Source organism: Spermophilus citellus (assembly GCF_964194105.1).
Source record: "Spermophilus citellus genome assembly, chromosome: 11".
In the NCBI taxonomy this organism is placed as follows: Eukaryota; Metazoa; Chordata; class Mammalia; order Rodentia; family Sciuridae; genus Spermophilus; species Spermophilus citellus.
The window spans coordinates 135,666,615-135,693,209 of NC_138192.1; the positions used below are offsets into that span (position 1 = coordinate 135,666,615).

At 57.4% G+C, this 26,595-nt stretch overlaps 1 protein-coding gene across 1 annotated transcript; it reads left to right on the forward strand.

The window, feature by feature from the left end:
• Positions 1-15,962: 15,962 nt before the first annotated feature.
• AGXT (alanine--glyoxylate aminotransferase) lies at positions 15,963-25,184 on the forward strand (the record flags this gene model as incomplete). The annotated part of the gene is made up of 11 exons (XM_081261008.1): positions 15,963-16,193; positions 16,280-16,472; positions 17,274-17,338; positions 17,893-17,993; positions 18,779-18,849; positions 19,752-19,836; positions 20,895-20,990; positions 22,502-22,571; positions 24,144-24,239; positions 24,544-24,672; positions 25,077-25,184. The coding sequence occupies 11 exons, from the start codon at positions 15,963-15,965 to the stop codon at positions 25,182-25,184; spliced, it is 1,245 nt and encodes a 414-aa protein (XP_081117134.1).
• Between the last annotated feature and the right edge of the window lie 1,411 nt (positions 25,185-26,595).

Genomic DNA, 26,595 nt, shown 5'->3' on the forward strand with positions numbered 1-26,595 from the left:
GAAACCCACAAGAGTGGACAGAGAGGGGCAATGAAGCCAGGACGAGAGGTGGCCAGATGGCCTGGCCGGTGGCAAAGCGACCTGTAAGAACTGAGCGAGTCAGTGCAGCAAAGGGAACAGCAGAGAATTCCCACAGAAGAAGCAGAAGACCTCGAGCGGAGCACTCCAAGCTGCGGACACCCACTGCCCTCCACACTGCGCTGGCTGGACAGGACCAACAGGGCCAGGTGAGCTCCAGACAGATCAGCCCCTCGAACCAGAGCTGAGACTTCCGACTCGGTGTCTTGATCCACCCTCGGTTGCCCCACAGGAGAGAACTTACAAAGCAAAGAGGTATTCCTGGCTCACGGCTCTGGAGGTAGAAGTCCAGACCCTGGTGCTTCCGGTGAGGGCCTCGTGCGGCTTCAGCTCACGGAAGGAAGAGGAGGGTGGTGAAGGCCAGCTTCAGCTGCCCAGGCCTCTGCCCCCTCCCTGGACACGGGGAACAGACCCCATCAGAGCTCCCCGAGGCAGCTGAGGTGAGACACCTGGGCAGCCGTGCTGGGGTCTCTGGTGCTCACATTGGGGCCCTGGCCAGCACGCCTTAGCCCCTGGCAGGCAGTGTGGTGGCTCTGGGGAGGACTACTGTGCTGAGCTGTGACCTCCCTGTCTCCCCCTGCCCCTCTGTGGGCCAGTCCTGAGGTAGGAGGCCTGAGTGGCTTTCCCTGGGGCTGCTGCCTGGTCAGGCAGGGGTACCCCTGGGTCCTGCCCCAGCGCCACCTGACCCTCGTTGTGTGGCTCTGGCAGAGCTCCCTCTCTCTGGCCTCGGTTTCCCTGTGTGTAAGCTGGGAGCCGGTCTAGTCCATGACCTCTGAAGTCCCCTCAGTAGATCCAGCCCCACCAAGAGGACTCAGTGCCCATCCACCCAGAATGCAGTCTCACGGGTCAGAAGATGACATTGCAAAACAGAATTGGCAGCAGCGGTAGCTGAAATTAAATCTCTTCTTAGATCTTGGCAGAGGAGAGACTGACCTTGGGGAGGGTGTTTGGGGATCAATTCCTGTTTCACTGTGGCTCAGGAGGGCTGAGGGTGCTGACCGCGAGGTTCCCAGGTGGGCTCCGCCCGTCTCCCCTGGGTGAGTCACAGGCTGTGGGGGTCGGGGTAGGGTATAAAGGAGGACACATGGAGGGTGTCAGGAGCAGGCATGGGCAGGCAGTGACAGGGGAGAGCCAGAAAGACCCTGCAGGTCAGGGCCCAGGGACCCTGTGGTGGGAGCCCCCAGCTCAGAGGCCTCAGGCAGCCCCCCTGGGGCCGTGTCTGAGGGAAAGGTGAGCCCAGGATTCCCTAGACCTGCAGGAAGGGGACCCTGGGCCCTGATTCAGGGAGTGTCCCCCAGGAGCCAGCACCAGGCTGCACCTGGGGGCCATCCCTGCTGGGCCAGGCTGGCCTTCCAGATAGCCCTCCCAGGGAGGGTCCTGGAAGAGGGACAGTCACAGGGCACAGGCTTCCCCCAGGGCTGGGCACCCAGTCAACACACACACTAGGGTCCAGAGCCTGGCAGCCAGAGGTCAGTGACACCCAGCCCGTCCTGCAGGCCAGCTTGCTCAGCTGCCCTGGAACCGCCCACAGGGGAAGTCCTTGGAAGGCGGCTGCCTGCCTGTGCCACTTGTCCTCATCTGTGGGGGGAGGGGCTGGCCAAGGCCAGGCCCTGGGGACATCAAGACACCCAGAAGCAGCCCTGCTGGGTGGCACCATGTTCTGGTCCCAGTGCCACAGAGGAGCTCACAGCAGGGACAGCCAGCAGCTAGAGGCTGCCCAGCCATGTGGCAGGGCCGTGGCAGGGCGGTGGGCACCAGCAGCTGGGCAGGCAGCCAGGTGCCTGAGCGTGGACCCTGCTGGAAGGCCTCTCCCTGCTCCTGAAGGAGGGTGAGCACAGGGAACGGGGTCAGGGGTCTGGGAGCATCGGGCTGGCTGTGGGCAGATGAGGCAGCAAGGCCAGGCGGGGGGAGCAGCGGGACGTGAAGGTAATTCAGCCTCCAGTAAGCCTGGGTCCCCCGAGTCAGCCTGGACTCTGGGTCAGGTGGAAACGGGAGCCCCCGAAAGCACCCTGAAATCCTGGAGCCCCTCTGTCCTCCTGGCTAAGTGCAGACTTCCCCATCAGGGCCTGGCCTCCAGACTACACGTCCTGCTCTGTGTCCACCGACTCCAGAGGCAGCTTCACCCCAGGAGTGACAGCCATAGGACCACAGGACCCTCTGGGCCTGGCGCCCACCTGTGCTCCTCATACCTCTCACGTCCTTCTGCCACCAGGCTCAGAATTCCTTGAGCCAGAGGGTCATGTCCAGCTGGTGGCCGGGCAGCACACTCACAGAGGGACTTTAGGGTCTCGTTCACAGGGCACAGCAGGGACAGGGCAGGGGCTGATCTGCCTGGCCCTTTCTGAGGCCCCTCCCCTACCTGACACCCCCCACAGCCTTCTTGTGAAGAGCCAGGACACTCTTCTGAGGGAGGGGCATGAAGTGCACAGTGTGGCCACTGGGTGTCGCTGTTTCCCTGGGGACTGCCCTCTCCCCTTGCCTCCGCTGCGCTGTCCCCTGGTCCCCAGAGCAGGCTTCCCCCTCCCCTCTGAGCCTCCTGCCCTGCAGGTGCACAGGGAGCCCTGGCCTCCTTGGCCCACTGCCCATGTGAGCCTCAGTCCCTGCCTGGTGTGCTGGGGCCATCGTCCTCTGGCCAGAGCATCCTGGTGTCTCTGAAGGACTCAGATGTGAGACCAGTTGTGGCCAGGAATGAACTAAGGAGAGAGAGACAGTGCTGCCGGCCACACTGCCCCCCAGGGAGGCCAGCCTCTGCCAGGAAGCAGCTCCTCATGCTGCCCAGCCCTGCCCACCAGAAGCTCTTGGGTGGGTCAGCTGTGTGCTGTGCTGCCACATGCCCCAGGCAGTGAACACAGGTCACCTGGGTCCATGCCGAGCCAGGGATGGGGGCCAAGTGAGCCAGCAGGGGCTGCCTTCTCGACAGGTGTCACCATGTCCTCCTGTGAGAAGCCACCCCTGGGAGATGGGGACAGGCCTTGGGGAGACAAGGACTCAGGATATGAGTGCACCTGGGGCCAGGAAGAGGCCACCACCCAGCAACCACAGGAGCCTGGTGGAAGCTGCCCAGCAACTATCAAGGCCACCCCATGAAACTAATCCATAGAAGTATCCCAAACATTGTAGCTGACCCCTTGACCCAGAGAGGGCAGGGAGGGGCAGCCTGGGGAAGGCTGAGGCCACAACCACCCAGCAGCTGCCACACCTCCAGGGCCTACTTAGCACAGATGGCCAATGGCCCTGCTGGTCACCATGTGGGCCCCTGATCACATCCTGGGTGTGACCTGCCATGGAGCCCCTCACCTGACAGGGCTCTGCAGCTTCTCCTGCCACCTGCTTCTGTCCACCTCCCTTGTCCGTGGGCTTCATTCTTTGAACTGACCAGACAAGAGACCGGAGAGAAGTCACTGGAGAGAGGCTGGGTCTGCTGCCTGACCAGAGAGCTGCGACCCAGAAGTCGGCCAGCACCGGGAGGAGCCCGACTTCACCTCCAAGTCTGGGTTCTGGGTGACGGTGACGTCTAACAGGACATGGTGCTGATGCTTGGGTGTTCTGGAACCTTCCACACATTCTACATTGCTGGGAGCTGCTGCCTCATCTTCAGCCCAGGTCTGGGGTGTTCAAAGCGAGCAGTGAGCCCCTGGGCAGGACGGCCCAGGGTGCTGCTGTCCCTCCCTGGCCGCTGAACAGAGTGTGAATGGAGGAGCTGTTCAGAGACCAGAGCGGAGCCCCAGGGAAGACCGCAGGCGCACCACTCCTAGGCACACGCCTGGCCCCTGACTCTCACAGAGCAGACTGCAGGCCCCTCCATAGGCCCTCTGCCCCTGGGGGGCCAGGGGGCCTCTCCTGCCTCTTCATCTCCTGTCCACAGCTCCTGCTGCAGCAACAGACCCCAAGCCTGGGGACTTGCAGACTGGACTTCACAGTTCTGGTGTCCCCAAGTGGGCAGGGCTGGCTCTTTCCAGGCCTCTCCTTGGCCTGTGGATGCCTCCTGGTCTGTCTGTTCTCATGTCCTCTGCACATAGGGACACCTGTCCTGTTGTATTCAGGGCACCCTAGTGACCTTGTGTGACCTTAATCACTCTACAGCACCTGTGTGCAGAGTCCCGTTCTGAGGCTCCGAGGCTGGGGCTTCCACTTGTGAATCTCACCTGATGTGACTGGACCACAAGGACACCGAGCTCCAGTGGGCCCCTCCCCTCCTCGCACACAAAGTCCATCCTCCGTGACTCTGTGGGGCTCTTGGCTCCAGGGTCTGGTGCATGCTGTCACCAGGACCTGCCTGCTCTGGGCCCCCTCCATCCCCCACTGGCCCCCGTTGGGTCAGATCTTGGCTCTTCCTGCTGACTGCTCCGTGCCTCGGGTGTGCCCTGAGGCCACAGCTCCATGCCACAAGTGTCCCCTCCTGACCCAGCAGGCTGGAGCAGCACCCTGAGCATTTCCTCACCATTCTGTTGATAACCTTTTGCTCTCCTAGGGTGGACACAGGGAAGATGGTCGTCAGTGACAGTGGCAAGACCAAGCAATGGTTGGGGCCAGGAGGCGGCTCCTCCCCAGGAAGGGAGAGAAGCCAGGCGGGGTCACGCGCAGGAAGTGAGGCGGCCTCATCAGCTGGCAGCTGACCAGCCGAGCAGCTGAGCAGTGCTGGGGGCCCATGCACCTTCCTGAGCTGCAGGAAAGCTGGTGTGCACTCTGAGGGGTCCCTGAGACTGAAGCCAGATTTGAAGTTAGGTAGTCAGTGTAGTTAGGTAAATCGGGTCTAATATCATATTGAGTAAAGTCTAAAATGGAGGCCATGCTGGGAAACGCAGGACAACTCATGGAATGTTAATAAAGTCCAGGAAAGGCCCTAGGCCAAAGTCCACCCCAAAGAAATGTTAATGGAACCCAGTGAACAGTCCCAGCAGATTTGGAGACAGCCCATTCCAAGAAGTGATAAAGAAGTCCTTCCTGCCCAGATCACCCGTGTCCCAACCCTTCCCCCTTATTCCATCACCAATGGATTCCACCTCTTGGGTCCCCTTCTTCCTCTGGGAGAAGACTTTTTGAAAGGGTAAAGTTTCTAAGCTGCAAAGCCTGAGTTAAAATGTAAAGGACTAGGTATTGTAAAGTTTCTGAACTGCACACAGAACCTGAAATTCCTGAGGCAGTTAAGACAATGCCCGGTACTGGCCATTTAGTTGTTAAATAACCTGGACCCTGTGCAGTTTGGCACGTAGGCATTCAGGGCCCAGACCAATCAGTTTGAATGTACCCCCCTCCTGAGGACTGACCTATCACCCCCGCCTGACCTGTTCCCGCCAATGAATGTGCTAATCATGTTTGGGAATTGTTGTTTGATTTTCCCGCGGTGTGTGATGATTTGTTAAAGGGGACCATGACGTATGTAAAGTTCCTGCCCTCCCTAAAGAAGTGTACTTAAGCACTGCTCAACCCCTGCTCGGGGGCTCTTGGCCGCTCTCCCTTCTTGAGTGAGCCTGGAGCCCCAGCGCGCTGGATTGGATCCTCAATAAACCCCCTTTTGCTGTTGCATGAGCCGGTCTCTTGGTGGTCTCTTCCTCCGACGTTCGCCGGACCCTTACATTCGGTGCGTTGGCCAGGAAATGCGCAGCGCCAGACAAGGAGACCCCAACGGACTCCTCTAGGGTAAGTAAGGCGCCTCTTCCTTTTTTTTTCTTTCTTGCGATCGCTCAGAGCTCTCAGTTTGGTTTCGCTTTTCGGTTTAAGGGTTGGCAGAGTGGCTGCCAGCGGAGAGCGTGAGTTCTCCCTGGCGGTGGTGGACAGACGTGTCCTGAAGCTACAGACCACGTCCCCAAGGGACGCCTTGGAGGACTCGGGAAACCGAGGGATGGAAGTGCCCTCATCAGGTGGAGGGACGGAGGAGCCCTCATCAGGTACTCTGCTGCCAACCCGTCAGGTCTTGCCGGCTACTCATTTTCTCAGGTTGAGTTTACTGTCTGTCTTTAATCTTTGCTTCTGAACTCGTGTTAAACGTTTACTGTGTGTCCGTGCCTGTGTCACGTTTGTATTGTCTCTGTCTCTGTCTGAGTAACTCCCAGTATGGGACAAAGCCATTCCATGCCTCTGTCCCTGACCCTTGATCCCGCTCAAGGGCCCAGAATCTTTCTTTTTCAGTGAAACGCCGGACCTGGCAGGACTTCTGCAAATCTCCTCCTGCATGGGTGGGGTCTGCGCAGTCCGCCTGGAGGATTCAACCCAACGGTGTGGTCCGGCTGTGCCGGCAGTCCGGCAGATCTTTCCCGTCCCCGTTCCTCCCGGCCCCTCCACCCAACCGTCCCCTCTGCCCCTTCGTCATCTCCATTCCGGTGGGCGCGGGGAGCAGGTGGGCGGGGTCAGGGGTGGTGTCGGCGGGGAGCCCCCCCCCCCCCGCCTGCGACTGGCTGCCACCGGGTGCATTTCCACTGTGGCGGTGCGCCGCGACCAGCTCCAGGTCTGGGTCGGCTGGGAAAGCCAGGCCCGGGTCTTCCCAGAGTCGGGTTGCTTTGGAATGCAGCCCAAAGCGGGTGGTAAACTCCATCTAAGGCTAAATACTGGCACGAGACCCATAGTCAACAAGTACCGTAAGGAAAGTTAAAAAGAACTTTGATAAACTTTACTCCCCTTTGTTAAGCAAGATTAGGGAAGCAGTGTTTCCTTTTCTTCCTGTAGTTGGCTTGAGTGCACCCACTGCACAGGGAAATACGTATTGGGGATCTAAGAACTTTGATATCTTGCTTTAGCTTTTCTCAAAATCCTGTCCTCATTATTAAATTGGCATTAATTGGCTTTGGGGATAGGAGCCGAACTTTCAGTCATAAATTCTCTCCCATACCGAGATTCTACACCGAGGGAGGTAAGTGTACGCACCCCATGTCTGTTTGAGGTGCATCTTTCTCTTTCTTTCTGGAGGTAAGGTGGGCACCCGATGGCTACTTAAACGAAATGAGTGCAGCCGCCACTCTTCAAGACTCGGGTGAGAGGTTTCCCGGCCTAGGCAGCTCACAATCACCTGTTCGGTACAGAGCAGGCATGTTGGGTTCTGCCAAAGTCGCTTCCAACTTTTCTGTCTGGGCCCAGAGAGCAATTGGCGTGAGTACACAGTGTCCCGAATCCCGATCTGCCTCGAATGCGTGGAGGTGGATGAAAGAGTTTGGAACAACTGTGGAATTCCGGTCTGGGCTACACTCAGACGTATTCCTAAGGTCCTTTCTTTTGAGCCCCCTCCCGACAGCCCTCAGGGGTATCCAGGGTGATCTGTAGATGAATGGCACTGAGGGAAAGCCCCAATCACATTTGCCTCCTTATGGGCTACGCAACACTCCCAACCCCGCATCCATTCCTCCTGGATGTTCCCCTTCCTTCGCAGGTCAGAAATGTTAGCAATTCAGGTTGTAGGACTGAGAAAGACATAAGATAATTAGTAAAATCTGCCCAGGTTCTCTAAGGTGCATAGATAACTTTCAATAGTCTGTTTTACCGCCCTAATGTTTAAAATGTGCTGTGCTCCTTGAGCTGCTAAGAGAGACGTTTTTAGAGGAAAAAAAAAATCAAGAGAAAAATTTGGGCCAATCAAAGTACATACCCCCTTCCCCCTTCAAGACCTAAGGCAGATAAAAACTGACTCTACTGGAAAGTTAGGAGATATGCCAGATCACCTGGGATTGGATCTTTCCAAAGGAGCTAATCCTGTAAGTAAAAGGTGAGACTGAGGAATTCCCAGCAGCTGCCAAAGCCATTTTGCTTTGGGGAACTCCCTGTCCCTTACCTGCACTTTAAGGATGACTCCACCTCTGTCCACTTAAAAAAGGGGACGATGAATGCAGTAATGTGTTGATATTATAGATTGTTTCTTGGGGATGATCTTGGCTAAATGTGTATCTAAAAGATGATTTTTTCTATTTTAACAATCTGGTATCTGAAGGGGTTTCTAAAGCATTGCACAATCTTGCAGTTAAAAGTTGGGTTTAAGTAATTGTTTAGTTTGAGATAGCTCATGCTAGAAAACTTAAATAAATACTTAGGACAGAAAATTAAAGAACTCTACTTCCAAGTTGGCAAGTAACTCCCAATCATTTAGTTTTATTTTTCATCAATTTTGAACTGGGTAGCCTGAAAAGATTTCACTAGGTGTACCAGTGCATTAATTATGATATGGTATCTGTTCCCCTCAATATGTAAAATTTAAAAAATGTTAAATTAAAACATTGGCCTGGTTTATTAAAATGACATTAAATAGCAACAGTCTTGGAAATTTTTAAAAGCTTAATTTTAGATACACATGGTAGTGTGTAGTTCTCTTTCAGGCGATTTAATGTAACTCAATGCTACTTTAGGAACTTCAGAACAAAGAAAATGGCTTAATGATCCTAAAGAAATTTCTTCTGATGGTAGCTTAAGATCCTATTTTCAGTTTTGAGTGAGCAAGTTTTTCTAGTGTAAAAGGATATAAAGATGATTTTAAAAATTGCATCTTAAACTTGTATCATAATTTTCAACATCCAACCTGGAAATTATGACTTATGGTTAAAATGCCTTAGACATGAGGTTTCTGCTCAGAATTCCAGTTTTCCCAGTTCCTTCCAGACCTCAGCCAGGAGTTAAGTTGATATGCAACCCAGTAGAAGACAGATCTGAGGCCCAAGGGAAAAAAAAGTAAAAATGTCTTTTTACCTAAACTCAAACTAGACCAAACCAAAAAGTAAATTGTATGATATTTACTAATTACTGGCCAGTCATCTTTTTTCAGGACTCTTGCTTTTTCTTAGATTCTGTATTTTTTTTGAGCTCATGATTTTGATCCTACAGACCTAAGTTAATGTTTTCTGATCAGTTCTATTTTTGATCAACTGTGGAGTTTTTAAACATTGCAATGGAGATTTCACCTAAAAAAAAAACAGCTACAAGGCCTTGTATATGTGTGCACACTTGTGTTACGTGTTGTATGACGGTATGTCTGTATGTGTGTATGTCCATATATCATGCAGTTATATGACAATTGGCAGATATACGAGGAGCGCTCATAAAAAAATTTAAAAATGGATCCAAATATCTTTGATTCACATGATTCAAATGGTTCAAGTTAAATTGGGTAAACAGATAAAAGTAAAGATGTCTTTGAAATTAAGCTTATAAGTTTTTCTAGGTGTTCAAAAAGGCCCTAATAAAATGTTGATGTCTATGAAATAATCTGCTTAAATTCAAAAATTTACAAGTATTGTTTCAAAAGGTGAACAGAAGGAGGTTAACATATGGAAAAGGAAAACTAGAAGGTTCTAGGTATGGATTTAATAGAGGGAAAATGTGTTTATGGATAAGAGAGTCTATGTGATTAAGTAAATAAGAGGGTTTTAGTAAGTGATAAAGAAGGTTTGTGTAAGTTTTTGAGCAAATAATCTTAAGAAAATTAAAAATTATACAACTATGGTTAAACAACAACTGTTATTTTTCAATACTTTTCTTGTGCTCTCTTGCTCTGCATAATGAAGTTCCTTCAAACCCAATTACAGAAAGTTTCTAATCAAACTTTCAACCAGCTTCTGTTTAGGCACTACCAGCCTCTGATGACCGATGGACCCCCAACATCTCCAAGAGAACAGTTCACTCAGTGCTGAGGCTCACTATCAGGCGCGATGGAATGCAACGGACATCAGACAGCGGGAGACAACGAGGTCAGAGAACCTCTTAATCTGCCATCCTGGATTCATGAGTCTTTATGTCCTTTTAAGCCTCCTCGTGGCCCTTGGCCTCTTCTCTGTCAGTCCCTCAACATGGAACTTCTGCCAAAAATTGACCTTTGCTTTAATTTTTATCTTCATTCTGTTTTTATTCGCTCTGATCTTCTTCAGGTGCTGGTGACGCCAACATGACGCCTAAGGACTTCCTCTTCCTACCTTCTTCTTCTCTGCAGTGACGCGAAAAGTTCCCGCCCTTGTGAACTCTCCTGCCACGCCAATTTCAAATCTCGCTGGCGGGAACCTCAGCCCCAATGAGAACTAATTCCTGGGCGCGGGAGCTGATATCTGGAAGAACTTGCCAATAGACGGGCGGCCTGCCATTTATCTAAGCCCTACCATCTCCCCCTTAGTTCTACATAAGCACACAGCTTTTTACAAGGTTATGGTGCTATTAATGTATTCATATCTTCCAGGTATACAAGTCTGTAAGGTAGAAGCTTCAAAAGAGCATTGTATCAAGCTGTGTTCTAAAGTTGTATGGTAATTTTAGCCTCAAAAAGAAAAACATGTTGGAGATTTATTTATATCATTTGTGTTCTATAATTGGATTTGTTATCAATAAGATATATAAAGTTCTATGTTACTTTTTACACTGAGATACAATTTAAATGTATTTTTAAGTTAATGAGAGCCTAATCTGTGTGGAAGGTTTTGTTGTAAAACACAAAAGTACTTTGCTACTTTTCTATAAAATGTTAGAAGTTTTCAGTCTTTAATTCATGTTTTAGATGTGATATTATGTTGTGTTAGCTAATGTTCATGTGAACTTGAGCAACAATTTATGTAGGCTTTATGAAATGATGTCTAAAAAGCAAAGATCAGCTTCAGAACTATAGTACCTGAGATTTATGAAGAGCCCCGCCTTACTTGAGATAAGGCTCTATGTCCCATCTCATGTGAAAGAGACTATAAAAGAAGTAGACCAGATTTCAGTACATTTAAAGTTGTGTCCAAAAGTTGGTTTTTGTCACAACTGCCAGGATCTCAAACAGGGGATATACTCCACCAAAATTCAAGGTAGCTATTATATGAACTGAATGTTTTTACTCTTGATAATTTTATTTTGTAGTTTTCTTATAAATGATTTAAGATTGCCTGTTAATGTTTTGCAGAGGTACTACTTCAAAAACTCACAACCTGGGTTAATTTAAGATAATGAGTTATAATGAGTTATCACCTACAGGATAGAGAGATAGATATTAAAGCCCAGTACTCTTAATATAAGGCTGTTGAAATTTATTTGCTAGATGTTTAAGATTAAGTTTTAAAATTAGTTAAATTAAAAGGGCCAAGAAAACCAATATTTGGCTCTTGCCCTCTGAGTCAGTCTGAATCAGGGAATAGGGGACTTCTCCAAAGAGCTTTACAACTCTAGGCCACATAACTTCCCGATCAGGGAGATTAATGAGACCAGTGGAGGGCAGGAAGCCAGTCAGTGCATTTGCTGTGAAGAGGAGGGTCATCAACAAGGGAGACATCCCTGATGCTTCCGAGGGAAGCCACATGGTCAAGCAAGGCCTGGACCCATCCTAGCGCAAATGGCACTAGCAGAACTGAGAAGCTGCTGTGAAGTTCCCGAGGACTCCCAGGGTAACTCAGCTGACTGTTGACAATAGATAGAAACAAAAGTCAGTTTGACTTGCTTCATCTTAAACACTTAGCAAAGACAGTCAAAGCCAAAACACAGCTGTTCCTGGACATCTTAAATGATAATAATAGTTAAATGTAACTTCCAAAAATAGGTAAAATGGAGGCTACAAAAGAGATTCTCAGACAGGAATGCCTGATAACTGTCAAAAGAAACTGCCATAGTAGTTTTTAGTTTAAGGCCTTTATTCCTAACCTACACAGGTAGGCTTAATGTTTGCTAATATGGTTATCCAGCCCTAAGTAACAGAATTAAAGATTTCTCTATTAGACACAGAGGTCATACTATCAAAAGGATTTTGCAAGATCAGATGACATTAAATTATTAGACTATATCTTAAGGGAAAGGACATCTGTAAACCTAAATGTTAATTGTTGTGTTTATATCCCTGACATTTCTGGCAATGTGACAAATATCCTTAAGATAGAAGCCATGTACTCAGCACTTTGTCATGAAAACAATATCTTAGCTCCTGGTTCTTGGTACTTCCTGGTGGAAAACATTGTTAGTCTTTATCTTTGCCATTATACTCATTGGCATATTCCTGTGCTGTGGCATTTGTTGCTACATCAATCTGGTTCCAGAACTAATGAATTTTCATTTCTCTTATAGACCACCCATCCCTCAAATGGCCCTCCAGCCTATTACTTCTCAATTGGACTTTTATCATGGACCACTCGATAGACCCGATTTTTAAAGGGGGACTCTGCTTGCCCCACACAATCCCTTTTCAGCCTGAAGAAGCCAGAAAGATCTTCTTTGCCCCCCTTCCTTACAGCAGTAAGGAGTTCCCAAATTAGAGGGGGGAAATGAAGCCAGATTTAAAGTTAGGTAGTCAGTGTAGTTAGGTAAATCAGGGTCTAATATCGAGTGAAATCTAAAATGGAGGCCATGCTGAAAATGATTCCAGGGAACGCAAAACAACTCATGAAATGTGAAACCCTTCAATAATTATGATTCATTACTTTTAAGATTAAAAGTAGTCAGAAAAAGGAGTGGGGAATGAAAGGGTAAAGTTTCTAAGCTGCAAAGCCTGAGTTAAAATGTAAAGGACTAGGTATTGTAAAGTTTCTGAACTGCACACAGAACCTGAAATTCCTGAGGCAGTTAAGACAATGCCCGGTACTGGCCATTTAGTTGTTAAATAACCTGGACCCTGTGCAGTTTGGCACGTAGGCATTCAGGGCCCAGACCAATCAGTTTGAATGTACCCCCCTCCTGAGGACTGACCTATCACTCCCGCCTGACCTGTTTCCGCCAATGAATGTGCTAATCATGTTTGGGAATTGTTGTTTGATTTTCCCGCGGTGTGTGATGATTTGTTAAAGGGGACCATGACGTATGTAAAGTTCCTGCCCTCCCTAAAAAAGTGTACTTAAGCACTGCTCAACCCCTGCTCAGGGCTCTTGGCCGCTCTCCCTTCTTGAGTGAGCCTGGAGCCCCAGCGCGCTGGATTGGATCCTCAATAAACCCCCTTTTGCTGTTGCATGAGCCGGTCTCTTGGTGGTCTCTTCCTCCGACGTTCGCCAGACCCTTACATTTTCTGCTGTCCTTTAGTACACTTCTAATTTCTACTCTGAACCTGCTTCGGCGTGCTTCTCTGATGTTATTCTTCAACATTGGGGAAGCAAGGACTCGTCACCGGCCAACAGCGGTAACAAGACCACGCTAGCTCCCTGGCTTGCTGAGACAGAGCCGGGAGATGGGAGAGGGCACAGGAGGCAGCTCCTCAGGCTGCCCAGTCCTGCCCACCAGAGCAGAGGTGGGAGGTGCCCTCTGTCGAGGGAACCAGCAGGACCTTTCCCAGCGTCTCTGACACAGTAGATCCACGAACCCCCAGCTGCAGGCGACATGGGACAGAACTGGAGCTGGGAGCCCCAGGCGCGGATCTGATTCCCCGGGAGCAGACCCTCCTGCAGTCTGCGGCACTCTGGGGAACAGTGGTGGCCCACAAGGTCAGATCGGCCTGGGGGCCTGATGCAGATGGGTAGGAGAGCCTCCAGCTGTGAGGCTCAGCTGTGTCCTTGCCAGAGGGGTGGGCGTGTCCAGGGTGGGCCTCTTCCTCAGCTGTGGCTGGCCACAGACAGGCCGTGCCCTCCCTGGGTCTGAACCTGGCCCGGCACCCAGGGGTTTGGTCAGCACCTTGGTCCAGCACCCCACTCCCACGCTGCGCTGAGTCAGCACCAGGCCTTTGGAGGGGTGAGCAGCGGGGGCCCAGGTGCAGCTGAGGGTGCAGGTGGCTGCCCTGGGAGCTCCTGGGAGAGTCCGGCGGCTGGTGCTCGACGGGCGGCAGCTCACAGCTGCCCAACGCAAGGTTCCTTCCTGGGGTTGCAGTAACCAGCGGCTACACGCTAGCCACCCAGCCAGATGTCCTCCAGCTCCGGAGGACAGAAGTCCAAGGGCAGGCTATGGGGCAGCAGTGCCCTCAGACGCTTTGGGGAGCACCCTCCTGCCTCGTCCAGCTCCTGATCTGCCTGGTCCTCACCCAGCAGGCACCCAGTGTGTCCACTTGTGTGTCCAGATATCTCTTGTCTTATAGGGACACCAGGGTCAGGCCCACCCTACTCCAGAATGACCAACTTCACCTGCTCACAGCTGCAGAGACCTGAGTGTGGGTCACACAGCACCTGGGTCAGCACAGGGATGGGGTGGTGCTGGAACCATGGTGAGCAGGCAGCAGATGGTATCAACCCCCCTCTGAGCCTGCCCAGGTGGCCGGGGAGCCCTGGTCTCCAGGGACACAGAGGTCCGTCCCCGCCCTACTGCTGTCCCCAGGACCCAGGCTCCAATCAGCTCGTGGCCTGGGGCAACACCTTTCCCTGGTTGCAACACTGGACTCCAGCTGTGCCAAGGCAGGGGAAGGTCACCTTGTGCCCTGGCCCTTAGGGCCTGGGCTCCCTTTGCCTCCCACATGCCATGTTGGGCACACAGACCTGCAGAGAGGGCTGTCCTGTGGGGAGGAGGCAGAGGTAAACAGATGTGTGACTCTTGCCCATGGCCTGAGGGACGTGCCCTTGACAGGAGGGAGGCCATCAAGGACGTGCAAGGGCATCCAGACATTAGGGATGACTCCTACAGGGCCCAGCACCCAGTACAGGGGCCCCGAGGTGAAAGCAACAGCAGGGACTGTGCCAGAGGCACAGAGGGGACAGAGCCCAGGAGCCCCCAGGAGCTAGGACAGCTCTGGGATGGGCCTTGGGGACAAAGGGGAGCCCCCGTGGATCAGGCTGGGGCAGGCACTGAGCCCTGTGGGGCATGCTGTCCCTGGGAGCCAGGGCCCTGCTCAGGGCAGGCAGGAGGTTCCCGGGTGGGTGTGTCACCCAAGCCCAGGGGCACAGCTTGGAACAGAGGAGTGGGTTGATCTGGGGCTTCAGCTGGTCAGTGCCATGGCTGGACAGGGCCTGGGGCTGGCTCACCATACTATGATCCTGGCTGCCCACAGCCCCCGGTGCCTAGCAAGATGACACAGCAATGACAGCTCTGCTCAACTGGGGAGCCCGTCACCTGGGAGGGTCCAGTGAGTGGTCCCAGGTAGAAGCTGCTGCCTCCCTGGTCACTAGGAAAGATCAGGTTTGGTTTGGGATGTGTGAAGCCAGAGTCTCCCCTGGCTACTAAAGCCCAGGATGTCCCCTTCAAAGGGGTTCAGGTCCACCAACAGAGGGCAAAAAGCCTGATCAGGTGGCCATGGGCTCCAGAGCACCTTGAGAAATAGCTGCGCTGCCGGAGGCACATCTGGGCTTCAGGTCTACACAGCTCACCATGTGCTGGGGGGCAGGACCAGGGGCCTGGCGGGCAGCCACGGCCTTCCTGACTTCTCAGGACACCCACGGCTCTTCTGGCCCCGCCACCTCAGCCAGGTCTGGCTCTCCTCTTCTGGGGAGCCTGGCGTCTCACCCATTCTGTCCACTTGCTGGCCAGCGAGGAGAGGGTCCTTGGGTGAATCTGTTGTTGGTTATGAGGGTGCGGTCTAGACTTGAGGCCCTCTGGCTCTCATAGGACGCAGGAAACGCTGGTTTCCAGGAGATCGGGGCTGAGTGTGTGAGTGAGCCTCCTTAGCCACAGCGGAGACACCTTGGCTGCAGGGAGCCTGTCCCCCCCGCTGAGCCAGGTCAGGAAGCTACAGTCGGTGTGGGCCTATCTGCCCTCACAGGGGGGTTTTTCATGAATAAAGTTCATTTTAGTGGGGGTGTCACCAGGGACAGTAAGGCCTAAAGCCTAAAATGCTTGCTCTCTGACTCCTTAAGGAAGACTTTTCATAACCCTGGAGAAGCAGGTGTGCTGGCTGGCGTCCCTGGGCTGACAGGGAGGGGGTCCCTCCACCCTCTGCTTCCCTTTGACTGGACTCCAGAGGCTCCCCTCCCCCCCACGGTTCAACACCCCTGCTGTCCACCCTGACAGCAGGGCAAACATCGATCAGGGTTCAAATGACAATAAAAGGCACAGGGACAACAGGGGTGAGGCCCATCGACCGGCCTCACCTGTGTGTCCAGCGCAGGGAGAGCTGGGAAATGTTCCGAGGGCTGGCCAAGGCCAGAGCAGCCCTGGGGCCCCGACAGGTCGGTCGGGTGCAGACCATGGCCTCCCACCGGCTGCTTGTGCCTCCCCCCGAGGCCCTGCGCAGGCCCCTCTCCATCCCTGACCGGCTCCTGCTGACCCCAGGCCCCTCTAACCTGGCCCCTCGAGTGCTAGAGGCCGGGGGAATGCAGGCGATCGGGCACATGACCAAGGAGATGTACCAGGTGGGCCTCGGTGGGCAGCAGTTGGGCTTTGGTTTACAGGTGTGGTCCATTGGAAGAGGGCCCTGACCCATGTGTCCACTGCCCAGGTCATGGATGAGATCAAGCAGGGCATCCAGTATGTGTTCCAGACCCAGAACCCCATCACACTGGCTGTCAGCGGCTCGGGAAACTGTGCTCTGGAGGTGGCCCTCTTCAACCTCCTGGAGCCTGGGGACTCCTTCCTGGTGGGCACCAACGGCATGTGGGGGCAGCGGGCTCTGGAGATCGGGGAGCGCATCGGTAAGAAGAGGACGGGCAGCTGTGGCCCTGGGGACCCTCCCCAGGGCCTCGGTGGATGAAGCCTGCCAGAACCTCCATCTGCCAGGCTCTGGCTATTGCCGGTCCCTGGACAAGGCCTCACCTGGGTGACCTTTCCGTCACCTCCTCCACCAACCCCCGGTGTCCTCCAGCAGGCCACAGCCCCTGTGGGGCAGCCACAGGGTGACAGTCCCTATCTCCTGCTGCCCAGATTCTGACCCAGCTGTTTCTGGGATGTGGGGGTAGAGGTGCAGGGAAGCCCCTGGGGCCCCAGGCATCCCCGGGGACAGGACAGGGCTTCAGAGGTGGAACCCTCCCCCAGGTCTCAGAACAGCCTCTGTCTGGAGCCTGTGCACCCAACTGGGCTCCTTCCCAGGACATAGGACTCAGAGACATGGGCAGGACAGGGCCTGCTTCCTGGCTACCAGCCCCCTCGGGGGAGGCCAGCTGTGGCACTTCTTCATCCGGTCCTGCGTCCGACCCTCTGGGCTCTCTGTGGTCCCACTCTGCAGAGCCCACCTGCTCACCCTGTGTGACCAGGCCTGGCTGGGCTCAGGATGGGCCAAGAAGGGAACCCTGAAGAGTCCCCACAGCCCTGGAGCGCGGGGTGGGGGCGGGGGCTGTGCAGGAAGAGCCCTCCGGGTGAACAGGCCCCACCCGCTCTGAGGGCCAGCCACCCAGGCGCCAGGGTGGAGGGGGTCTTGCCCCCTGGGTCCACCGCTCCGCAGCACTGGCTCCTGCAGTGTTGTGGGGCTGCTCACTGCCCACTCTGCCCTTGGCCAGGAGCCCGTGTGCATCCCATGATCAAGGAGCCCGGAGGCCACTACACCCTGCAGGAGGTGGAAGAGGTACCAGGTGCCCGGGTCTGGGGTTGGAGGGGGTGGGCCCAGCAGGGCGGGGTCAGCCCTGGGGAGCCAGGGCCTTCCGCTGGTCCTCAGCCCTTTCTACAGGAGGTCTCCCCCATGCCTGGTCATAGGGGGGACATCTGATTCTGTCTGGCAGGGAAACTGAGTCAGGAGCCCTCTCCTGGGGCAGGGCCGGGGGGGCTGGGGCAGGACACAGGACCTGTCCCTGTTACTCAGGGTGCAGCTGCTCTCCGTCAGGCCAGGCCAGTCTCAAACTACCAGGCTCTGGGTGCAGCTGACCGTCCCATGGCCCCACAGGAGGCTGGGACACCATTTCTTGTCACAAGTCCTCCTCTTGGAAAAAGTCCCCTCTCAGAGCTGAGCTGCCCAGGCTACCCTCAGCAGCCACTGACCAAGGGTGGAGGCCTGCCCACACCCTGCACCAGACAGGCCTGCCCACGGCGGGAATGGGGTGTGCACTGGTGGGCCCAGCCCCCCCTCACCAGCAGAAGTGCCTCCCCTCTCGGCTTGCCCACAGCTGTCCCCCTGTCCCTCAGGGCCTGACCCGGCACAAGCCAGTGCTGCTGTTTCTGACCCACAGTGAGTCGTCCACGGGTGTGATGCAGCCCCTGGACGGCTATGGGCAGCTCTGCCACAGGTGAGCCTCCCTAGTGGCCCAGCCGGGGCACCGCTCGAGCCTGGCTGGAGGCCGAGGGCCTTGGGTGGCCATTTCCCTGTCCCCGGCCCCACGTTCCCTGCCTCGTCCACATGGCCTTGTGTACAGGCCCCCTTTCAGGGGCCATGGGCTGACCCTAATGCCATGGGCTGACCCTGGGCTGGCGAGTTTCTCAGAGGAGGACCCAGGGCTGGGGGCAGGGTAAGTGCCCCAAGGCTGGTCCCCCCCAGGGCCCTTCGCCCTGTAGGCCTCGTGGCTGGACCAGGTCCTGCCCCCATGGTGCCCCGAGATCCCAGTGCCCAAAACTGCCCCCTGCCCTCCTCTTTGCCCCCAGGAAACAGGGGCAGAGCACTCTCGAGCCGGTGATGTGTCTGTGCAATTGACCACAGGGTGGAAGGCCAGAACTCCTCACGGCCAGGGAGGGCCAGCGGGACCCAGGGACAAGGGTGCTTATGTGGGCAGGCTCTTGGGGAGACTTGGGCCTTGTGCCTCCAGGTCACTGGGCCCTCAGCTGAAGGCTCAGAGCCCAGGCTGCCCAGGCTGAGCCTCACACCTGGACACCCACACAGCCCCGTGCAGCGGGTTCCAAGGAACCCCATGGAAAAAGCCTAGAGGAGGCCGTGGCTCCGGGGGCAGACACCTCCCGTCTCCCTGCTGGCCTTCCAACGCTTCCCAGGCCCCTCCAGGTGCCCCGGGCAGGCGAGGCCTGAACACTCTGGGCCACTCCTGCTTCACTCTGCTGCCCTCTGCACTTCACCCTCCTCCAGGCACGAGTGCCTGCTGCTGGTGGATTCTGTTGCATCCCTGGGCGGGGCCCCCATCTACATGGACCAGCAAGGTAAGCGTGGGCCCCACAGCTGGTGAGTTCCAATGGTAAAGCCCTTGTGGAAGGTTCTATCTAACAGTGCCTGTGGGCCCACCCTAGTCCACACCTGGGCTCCGGGTCCTGCTTCATAGGCTGGGTCAGCACCAACTCCTCACTGGGTGTGTAAGTTCAGTTTCTGTTACTATAACAAAATACCTGAGGCAGGATAGCCTATGAAGAAAAGAGGTTTGTTTAGCTTATGGTTGGAAGGCAGAAAGTCCAAACAGCATCGCATAGTCTCTAGCACACCCACACCCCTGCGTCACCTTAGGCGTATGACATCATGACAGAGGGAGAGGTCACATAGCCAGGCAGGAAGCCAGAGATCAGGGAGGAGCCAGACTCATTCCTTTATAACCACTCTCTTTTATAACAACCGCAGGGTTGTGTCCTTCTGAGGGCAGCACCCAATGACCCAGTCACCTCCCCCAGGGCCTAGCCTCCCAACATCACCACATGGTGGACACAGTGCCCAGCCCACCAACCCTGGGACCCACTGCATGCACACCGTGGCAGCAGGGGAGCAGGTTAAATGAGCCTTCGGGAACCCAGGGCTTCTGCCTGCAGCCAGGAGGGAGCCTCTCCTCTGGGGGGGGCCCAAGGGTGGCCCTGGGAGCTGCAGCAGAGCTGGTGGGAGGAGGGAAGGCCAGGCCTGTCCATCAGGTGCAGGGGCTGTCCTACGTACGAGGCATGGGCCTGAGGTCCTGGCCAGGACACCACAGCACCAAGGACTGAACCCATGACCACCCCTCCCCAGCCTCCACACTGAGAGGAGTCAGTCCACCAGCCACAGGATGGGGCCTGGGAAGGGCAGGCAGGGCCTCTGGAGTGACCTGCCCTGGGTGGGGCAGGCCTGCCATGAGCTGTGTCCCCAGGCATTGACGTCTTGTACTCGGGCTCCCAGAAGGTCCTGAACGGCCCTCCAGGGACCTCCCTCATCTCCTTCAGCAGCAAGGCCAAGTGAGTGTCCTGCAGACCCCCCTCGCATGGGCCCCGAGGGAGGGGGGCTCGTGTCCGGAGCTCCCGCCGCCCTCCAGACCGGGGTCCTGAAGGGCTGGTGGGGAGAGGGGAGGCACAGGTGGACGTCAAGTCCCCAGGGGACAGTCCTCCTGTGCAGGATGCAGGGCTGGGTTCTGAGGTTCCCAGGAGCACAGCGGGGACAAAGGCCCAGAGACCCAGCCCCTCCTCCACCCAGCCCGGCCTCCAGGGAGTGACCAGGACAGGCTCCAGCCACGCTCTCCACCCTGCAGGGTCCAGACCTTTAGTCAGGGCCAGGTCAGAGGGCTAGGGCAGGCTGACAGCCCAGCGGGCGGCCACCGTCCAGCAGAAGCCCAGCCAGCCAGGCCCCACCCAGGACAGAGACAACCTGGGGCAAGGTCAGGGGTTCTGGGGGCCAGGGGGGTCCAGGAGGAGCTGGTCTGAAGTGGAGCTCAGAGAAAGGCCCCTGCTGGATGGGTCAGTCTGGAAAGCAGACGTGTCCCAGGGCCCCAGAGTAGAGCGGCAGTCCCTGACGGAGCCCCGGCCGGGCAGGGTGCAGGGGCAGAGTGGGGGTCCAGGTGGGAGGGACAGCAGGGGCAGTGAGGGCTGCCAGCCCAGGAAAGGGGTGCTTGGTGCTGGGCCTGGACCACACCCCAACCTGGTAGCCCGAGCCCCACCAGAGTGGCAGCTGCCAGAGGGTGGCCTCAGCCGTCCTGCCCTCTGCCATTTAAGTCAGGCTCAGAGCCGGCAAAGCAGCAGACCCCCTGTCTCTAAGTGCGGTCACCTTCGGGGACCTGCAGGGTGAGCCAAGATGACCCTGCGGGGAGCAGAGAGAGGGAGGGACTGAGAGTGGAGGCGTCTGGCCTCAGGTCCCCAGGTGACAGGGTCACGCCCACATGGGCCCAAGGGCCAGCAAGGCTGGGCTGCCTGAGGACCCCCGGCCCCCAGCCCACATGGTCCCCTGGGGTCCTGCTCCCAGCCCATGACACAGGACAGGACAAAGAGCCAGGGCCGCAACACTCAGGCCGCTTCCTCCACAGGCAGAAGATTGACGCTCGGAGGACGAAGCCCTTCTCCGTCCTCATGGACCTCAAGTGTCTGGCCAACTTGTGGGGTTGTGACGACAAGCCCAGGGAGTGAGCAGGGACGGGGACGGGGATGGGGATGGGGACGGGGACATGAGCGGGGATAGAGACCGGAGCCCAGGACATGAGGATGGGGACGGGGACGGGACGTGAGCAGGGCAGGGACAGGGATGGGATCCCAGGACGTGAGGACAGGGACAGGGATGGGGACGTGATCAGGGCAGGGACAGGGATGGGGACGTGATCAGGGCAGGGACAGGGATGGGGACAGGGACGGGACCCAGGACCTGAGTGGGGATAGAGATTGGAGCCCAGGACGTGAGGACGGGGACGGGGACGGGGACGTGAGCAGGGCAGGGACAGGGATGGGGACAGGGACGGGACCCAGGACCTGAGTGGGGATAGAGATTGGAGCCCAGGACGTGAGGACGGGGACGGGGACGGGGACGTGAGCAGGGCAGGGACAGGGATGGGATCCCAGGATGTGAGGATGGAGACGGGGACGGGGACAGGAGCCCAGGACGTGAGCAGGGCAGGGAAGGGGACAGGAGCCCAGGACGTGAGGACGGAGACGGGGACGAGGACTGGAGCCCAGGACGTGAGGACGGAGACGGGGACGAGGACTGGAGCCCAGGACGTGAGGATGGAGATGGGTCGGGGACGGGAGCCCAGGACGGGAGCAGGGCAGGGAAGGGGACAGGAGCCCAGGACGTGAGGACGGGGACGGGGACGGGATGTGAGCAGGGCAGGGACAGGGATGGGATCCCAGGATGTGAGGATGGAGACGGGGACGGGGACAGGAGCCCAGGACGTGAGCAGGGCAGGGAAGGGGACAGGAGCCCAGGACGTGAGGACGGGGATGGGGATGGGGACGTGAGCAGGGCAGGGACAGGGACAGGAGCCCAGGACGTGAGGACGGAGACGGGGACGAGGACTGGAGCCCAGGACGTGAGGATGGAGATGGGTCGGGGACGGGAGCCCAGGACGGGAGCAGGGCAGGGACGGGGACGGCTGGCCTGGCCCTCCCTCCACACGGGCCACCTCTCCCTCTTCTCATCAGAACCCTTGCCTTCTTGCCTGTGCCCAGGAGAGCCCTGGGACCGCCTGACCAGGTGGCCTCGCCCTCGCCAGGCCCCTCTCACGCAGCTAGGAGACTCAGGCCCAGCAGAGGGCCCCCACACCCTCTCCATGTGCCCTGTCCCCCAGGCTCTCTGGACCTGGCCCAGCGATGGTGTCCCCTCCCCAGGCCCCAGTTCCTCTCCATCAGGAGAGGGGGAGCCAGGGGCTGCATGAGGTGACCTCAGCCTCAATCCCCAGGCCCCATGTGTCACGTATGGGCCAGGTCCCCTTGGTACAGAGTGCAGGGACACAGGGCTGTAGGGATGCAGTGGGACATGGCAGCTCCTTTTCTGCCCACCACTCTGCATGCTGGCCAGGGCCCTGCCCAGCTGCCCTCCACGTGGACTATGATCCTAAAACTGGACAATACCCCTGGCCAGGGGCTGCCCGCGGTCAGCCACTGCCCATTCTCTCCCCATGGGTCACACTGTGCTGTCTCCCAGGTACCATCACACCACGTCTGTCATCGGCTTGTACAGCCTGAGGGAGAGCCTGGCACTCCTGGTGGAGCAGGTGAGTGGCAGGGGCCCAAGGTGGGGCCACTCAGCTCCCAGGCACCCCACCCTGAGGACAGAGTGCCTCTGGGAGGCCGCACTCCCTCGTCGCCTGGAGCTGCTCTGGGGCAACCAGAGGAGAGGGTTCCCGGGCAGCTTTGCTGACGGGCCTGGCCTGCAGAGAAGGAGGTGCCCACAGGGTGGAGGCAGGGTCCTGTGCCAGAGCTGCCAGGCAGGGGAGGCCTGGGCTCAGGCCCCGAGGATGGTGCACCTGGGCAGCAGGTGCACAGGACAACAGAGCCAGGGACATATAGGGACGTGGGCAGGTGCCACTCTTTCTGCCCTTCTGTTGTGAGTGAGCAGGGTAGGGTCCAGGGAGCAGAGCCGAGAGAGTCTGAGAGACAGGAGGACAGGGAGCAGGGGCGGTCACAGGGGCCAGGGGCAGTAATTGATACCAGGGGGCCAGCAGCCATCCTGGTCCGTTGTGTTGTCTAACAGAAGACCACAGGCTGAGAGACCACAGCCTCAGAAACTTGTTGGTGGCCGTGGAGGCCAGGAAGTCCAGGCTACAGGTGCATCTGGTGAGGGCTTCGTGCTGCGTCAGAGCATGTCTTAGGGACCCAGGTGGGCCAAAGGGTCAGCAAGGAGGGCCACCAAGCACACTGGGCCCACCTCCTGAGGGCTGTGACTGCCGTGCTGGGCAGGTCTGCCTGTGAACTGGACCCCAGACCACTGCAGTGCCACGATGTCCAGGGAGAGGCTGCCATGCCTGTGGGCATGCGCAGTGTCCAGAGCTGAGCTGGCCAGGCCAGTTGTCTGTAACCAGCATGTGGATTTGTCTTGGGCCAAGTCCCCCTTGGGGACACTGGATGCCCAGTGCCCACTATCCTCTGAGGCCACTCCCAGCCACCAGTCCAGAGGCCAAGAAGGGCCAGGAAGGGCCCCTGGACTGTGGCCACTTGTTTCCTTTCTGTGCCCACACATAAAGCTGCTGCCTGAGGGCTGGCTTGGTGGCATGGTGACCCACAGCTGGGCGTCACCCACTATGTGTGTGCACCCCAGGGGACAGGGCTGAGGTCTGAGCTGGGAGAGAAGAGAGGGCAGCAGGAGAAGGGTCCAGGAAAGGGGGCAGTCTCAGAGAAGTCCGGTGGACTCGGGCTGTGGGCATGGGTGGGCAGGGAAGATGGCGGCCATGGTGGAGGGTGGAGGGTGGAGGGACGAGGTCTGGGAAAGTCTCACTGGAGGTCACGGGTCATGGCACTGGGAGGCCCAGGGTTGGAAGGCTGACCCCTCACAGGGAGTGAGTCCTGGTTCTGACCCACTCCGTCCTGTGTGGCCAGGAGCCCCTCCCCTTGCTGGGCAGTCCCCTCCTCCCAGGGGTCCCAGGCACCCACAGCACCCTGGTGCCCACCTCCCTGCCTTCCAGACGCAAGGGCAGGCCCTGCCCCGAGTCTGCCAGGGCCCCAAACAGGGCTCCAGTAGCCCCCAAGGTGTGGGTCCCCGAGCTGAAGTCGGCCACACCCAGGCCTGTGGTCCCTCGGGGAGCGGCTCCTGCCCGGCTCTGCCGTCAGTGTCCCGCCATCTCCCCCAGGGCCTGGAGAGCAGCTGGCAGCGGCACCGTGAAGCCACCGCCTACCTGCACGGGCGCCTGCAGGAGCTGGGCCTGCAGCTCTTTGTGAGGGACCCGGTGAGGAGGCCCGGGTTGACCATGGGTGGGGAGGGTCAGCTGAAGAGGCAGACTGCCCGAGCGACCAAGGCGGGGATTCGTGGTGGGAGGACATTCTGCCTTTGAGTGGAAATGGCTGTCCTGATGAAGGGATGTGGGCCCTGGGAGCCTCGGGGGCTGGGACGCTGCCCAGGGAGCCCTTGCTCTCCTGGGCTTCTCTGGGCCCTGAGGCAGGGCAGTCAGGCCAGGGCAGGAGCCCCAGTGGAGCCACTGCAAAGGGCACACAGGTCATCTGGCTGCTTGGTGAGCCCAGCATCTCCTGCAGGCCATCCGGCTGCCCACGGTCACTGCTGTGGCGGTGCCCGCTGGCTATGACTGGAGAGACATCGTGAGCTATGTTCAAGACCACTTCAACATTGAGATCTCGGGCGGCCTCGGGCCCTCCATGGGGAAGGTCAGCGGACTCTCTGGGCCAGGCCTATTGCTCCAGGGCATTTCCCGCCCGCCCCACCCTGGCCAGAGGTCACCGGGCACACCCTTTCCAATTCCTCTCAGAACGTCCTTGTCCTTCCTGCCCTCCAACTGGACCTTGCAGTCCAGCTGGAAATCCAGGCCCAGTCCAGCTGCTCTGCAGAGCCAGAATTGCTGAGTGACCTCCACTGAGTGCCACCCTGCACTGGTGCAGAGGGGAGAGGGCTGGCTTTGGCCTGGGTCTTTGGGGTCTTCATCTGTGTCCCTCCTGCCTGCTGGGTGGGTGGTGACCCATGGGGTGAGCCCACCCTGGCTCTGCCCAGGCCTCATCCAGGGCTGGGGATCCACAGACAGAGGCTGCCACATGCCCTGGCCTGTGCCCACCAGGTGCTGCGGATCGGCCTGCTGGGCTGCAACGCCACCCGGAAGAACGTAGACCTGGTGACGGAGGCCCTGAAGGAGGCTCTTCGGCACTGCCCTCGGAACAAGCTGTGATCCCGCACCAAGCCCCTAGCACCTGGAGGGGCTGGGCTGAGGCAGGAGCCACGTACCACGCAAGTCACCAGGCCTGGGGACAGGACAGCTGCTGGCCCAGCCAGGCAAACAGTGGCCAGGAACAGGGAGACAGGACTTTCAAAGGAGCCGCAGTCCCTGCAGGCGCTGACCTCTGGGAATGATCAATAAAGCACTGGTCAGCCATCGCCTCTGCTGTGGGGGGTCCCTTCTGCTCCCCACACCTCCCAAGTGGGGCCCTTTGAGGGTCACTCCTTGTCCTGGAGCCTGTGGGTAAGATCCTGCGGCTGGGGCCTGTCACCTCACTCTAGCCCCAGACATTACCCCCCAAAACACCCTTGCATGCCACCTCCAGGAGAACCTCAGGAAGCCCCACTCACAAGGACACCCACGTGCCCATGGGGATCCAGGCCCTGCAGCCTCGGCCACCAGCCCCAGCTGTGCCCGCCTGGGCCCGCTGCTCCTCAGCTGGTTGGTCAGGCCTTTGGCCTCCACCCTCACGTCTAGGGAATTTCTTGACCCCTCAGATAAGCACAGGACAGCCACAGCTGTACCACGTTCCCACAGGAGGCCCACAGCACAGATGCAGCACTGTGGAGAAAGGGTGTGATGCTCTGTGCACACAGGAGGCCCTGGGCAGACAGAGCCTGCTGGCCCCAGGGTGCTCACGAAACCTGGAGGACCACACAGACGCTGTCACAGCACAGCCATGACAGGGGGAGCCCGGCAGCACAAGGACTGGGAGGTCTGGGGAGGGGGCTGGAGGGCCCAGGGCCCAGGAGGCGCAGGGCCGTGCGGTCATGTGGAGACTGTGGCCTTGGTGCGGAGAGCAGCCTCGCCTTGCCTTCTCCCAGAGGCAGACAGTTGGAGCTTAATTCACGTACAAGCAGTTAGTGAGGGGAAGACCCAGGAGTCGCCCGGGGAAGGTCCCCTCCACTCTGACCCAGACATCCACCCTGCAGTCCATTTCCAGCCCCAGATCAGCTCCCTGTGGGTGAGTTGCCTATTTTGATGGGTGGACATACGGCCTGTTGTCACTGAGCCTGTCCCTGGACAGCTGGGGCCTTCACAGTGTCACTGTGGGCTCAGTGCATGGTTGAGTGACGGGTTGGCGGCACGTCTCGGTGGGCTCCTTCTCCTGCCGTGGGTGGTCAGCTGGGCTGCTCCCAGTTTGGGGCTGCTAGCGGGGCCGTGGCAGGCTCCCTGGGCTGTGCGCGTCCGCTTTTCCCTGGTGAACAGTGAGGACCAGGTTCGGGGCTGAGGGTGGTGTGACCGCCAGCGAGCGCACAGAAGAGCTGCGGGCTGCAGCGCTCGGCCACCTCCTGTCTGTCATGCTGTCGGATCTGGCTGACGGTCACTGGCATGTTCTGCTGGCTGGTCCATCCCGCATCTT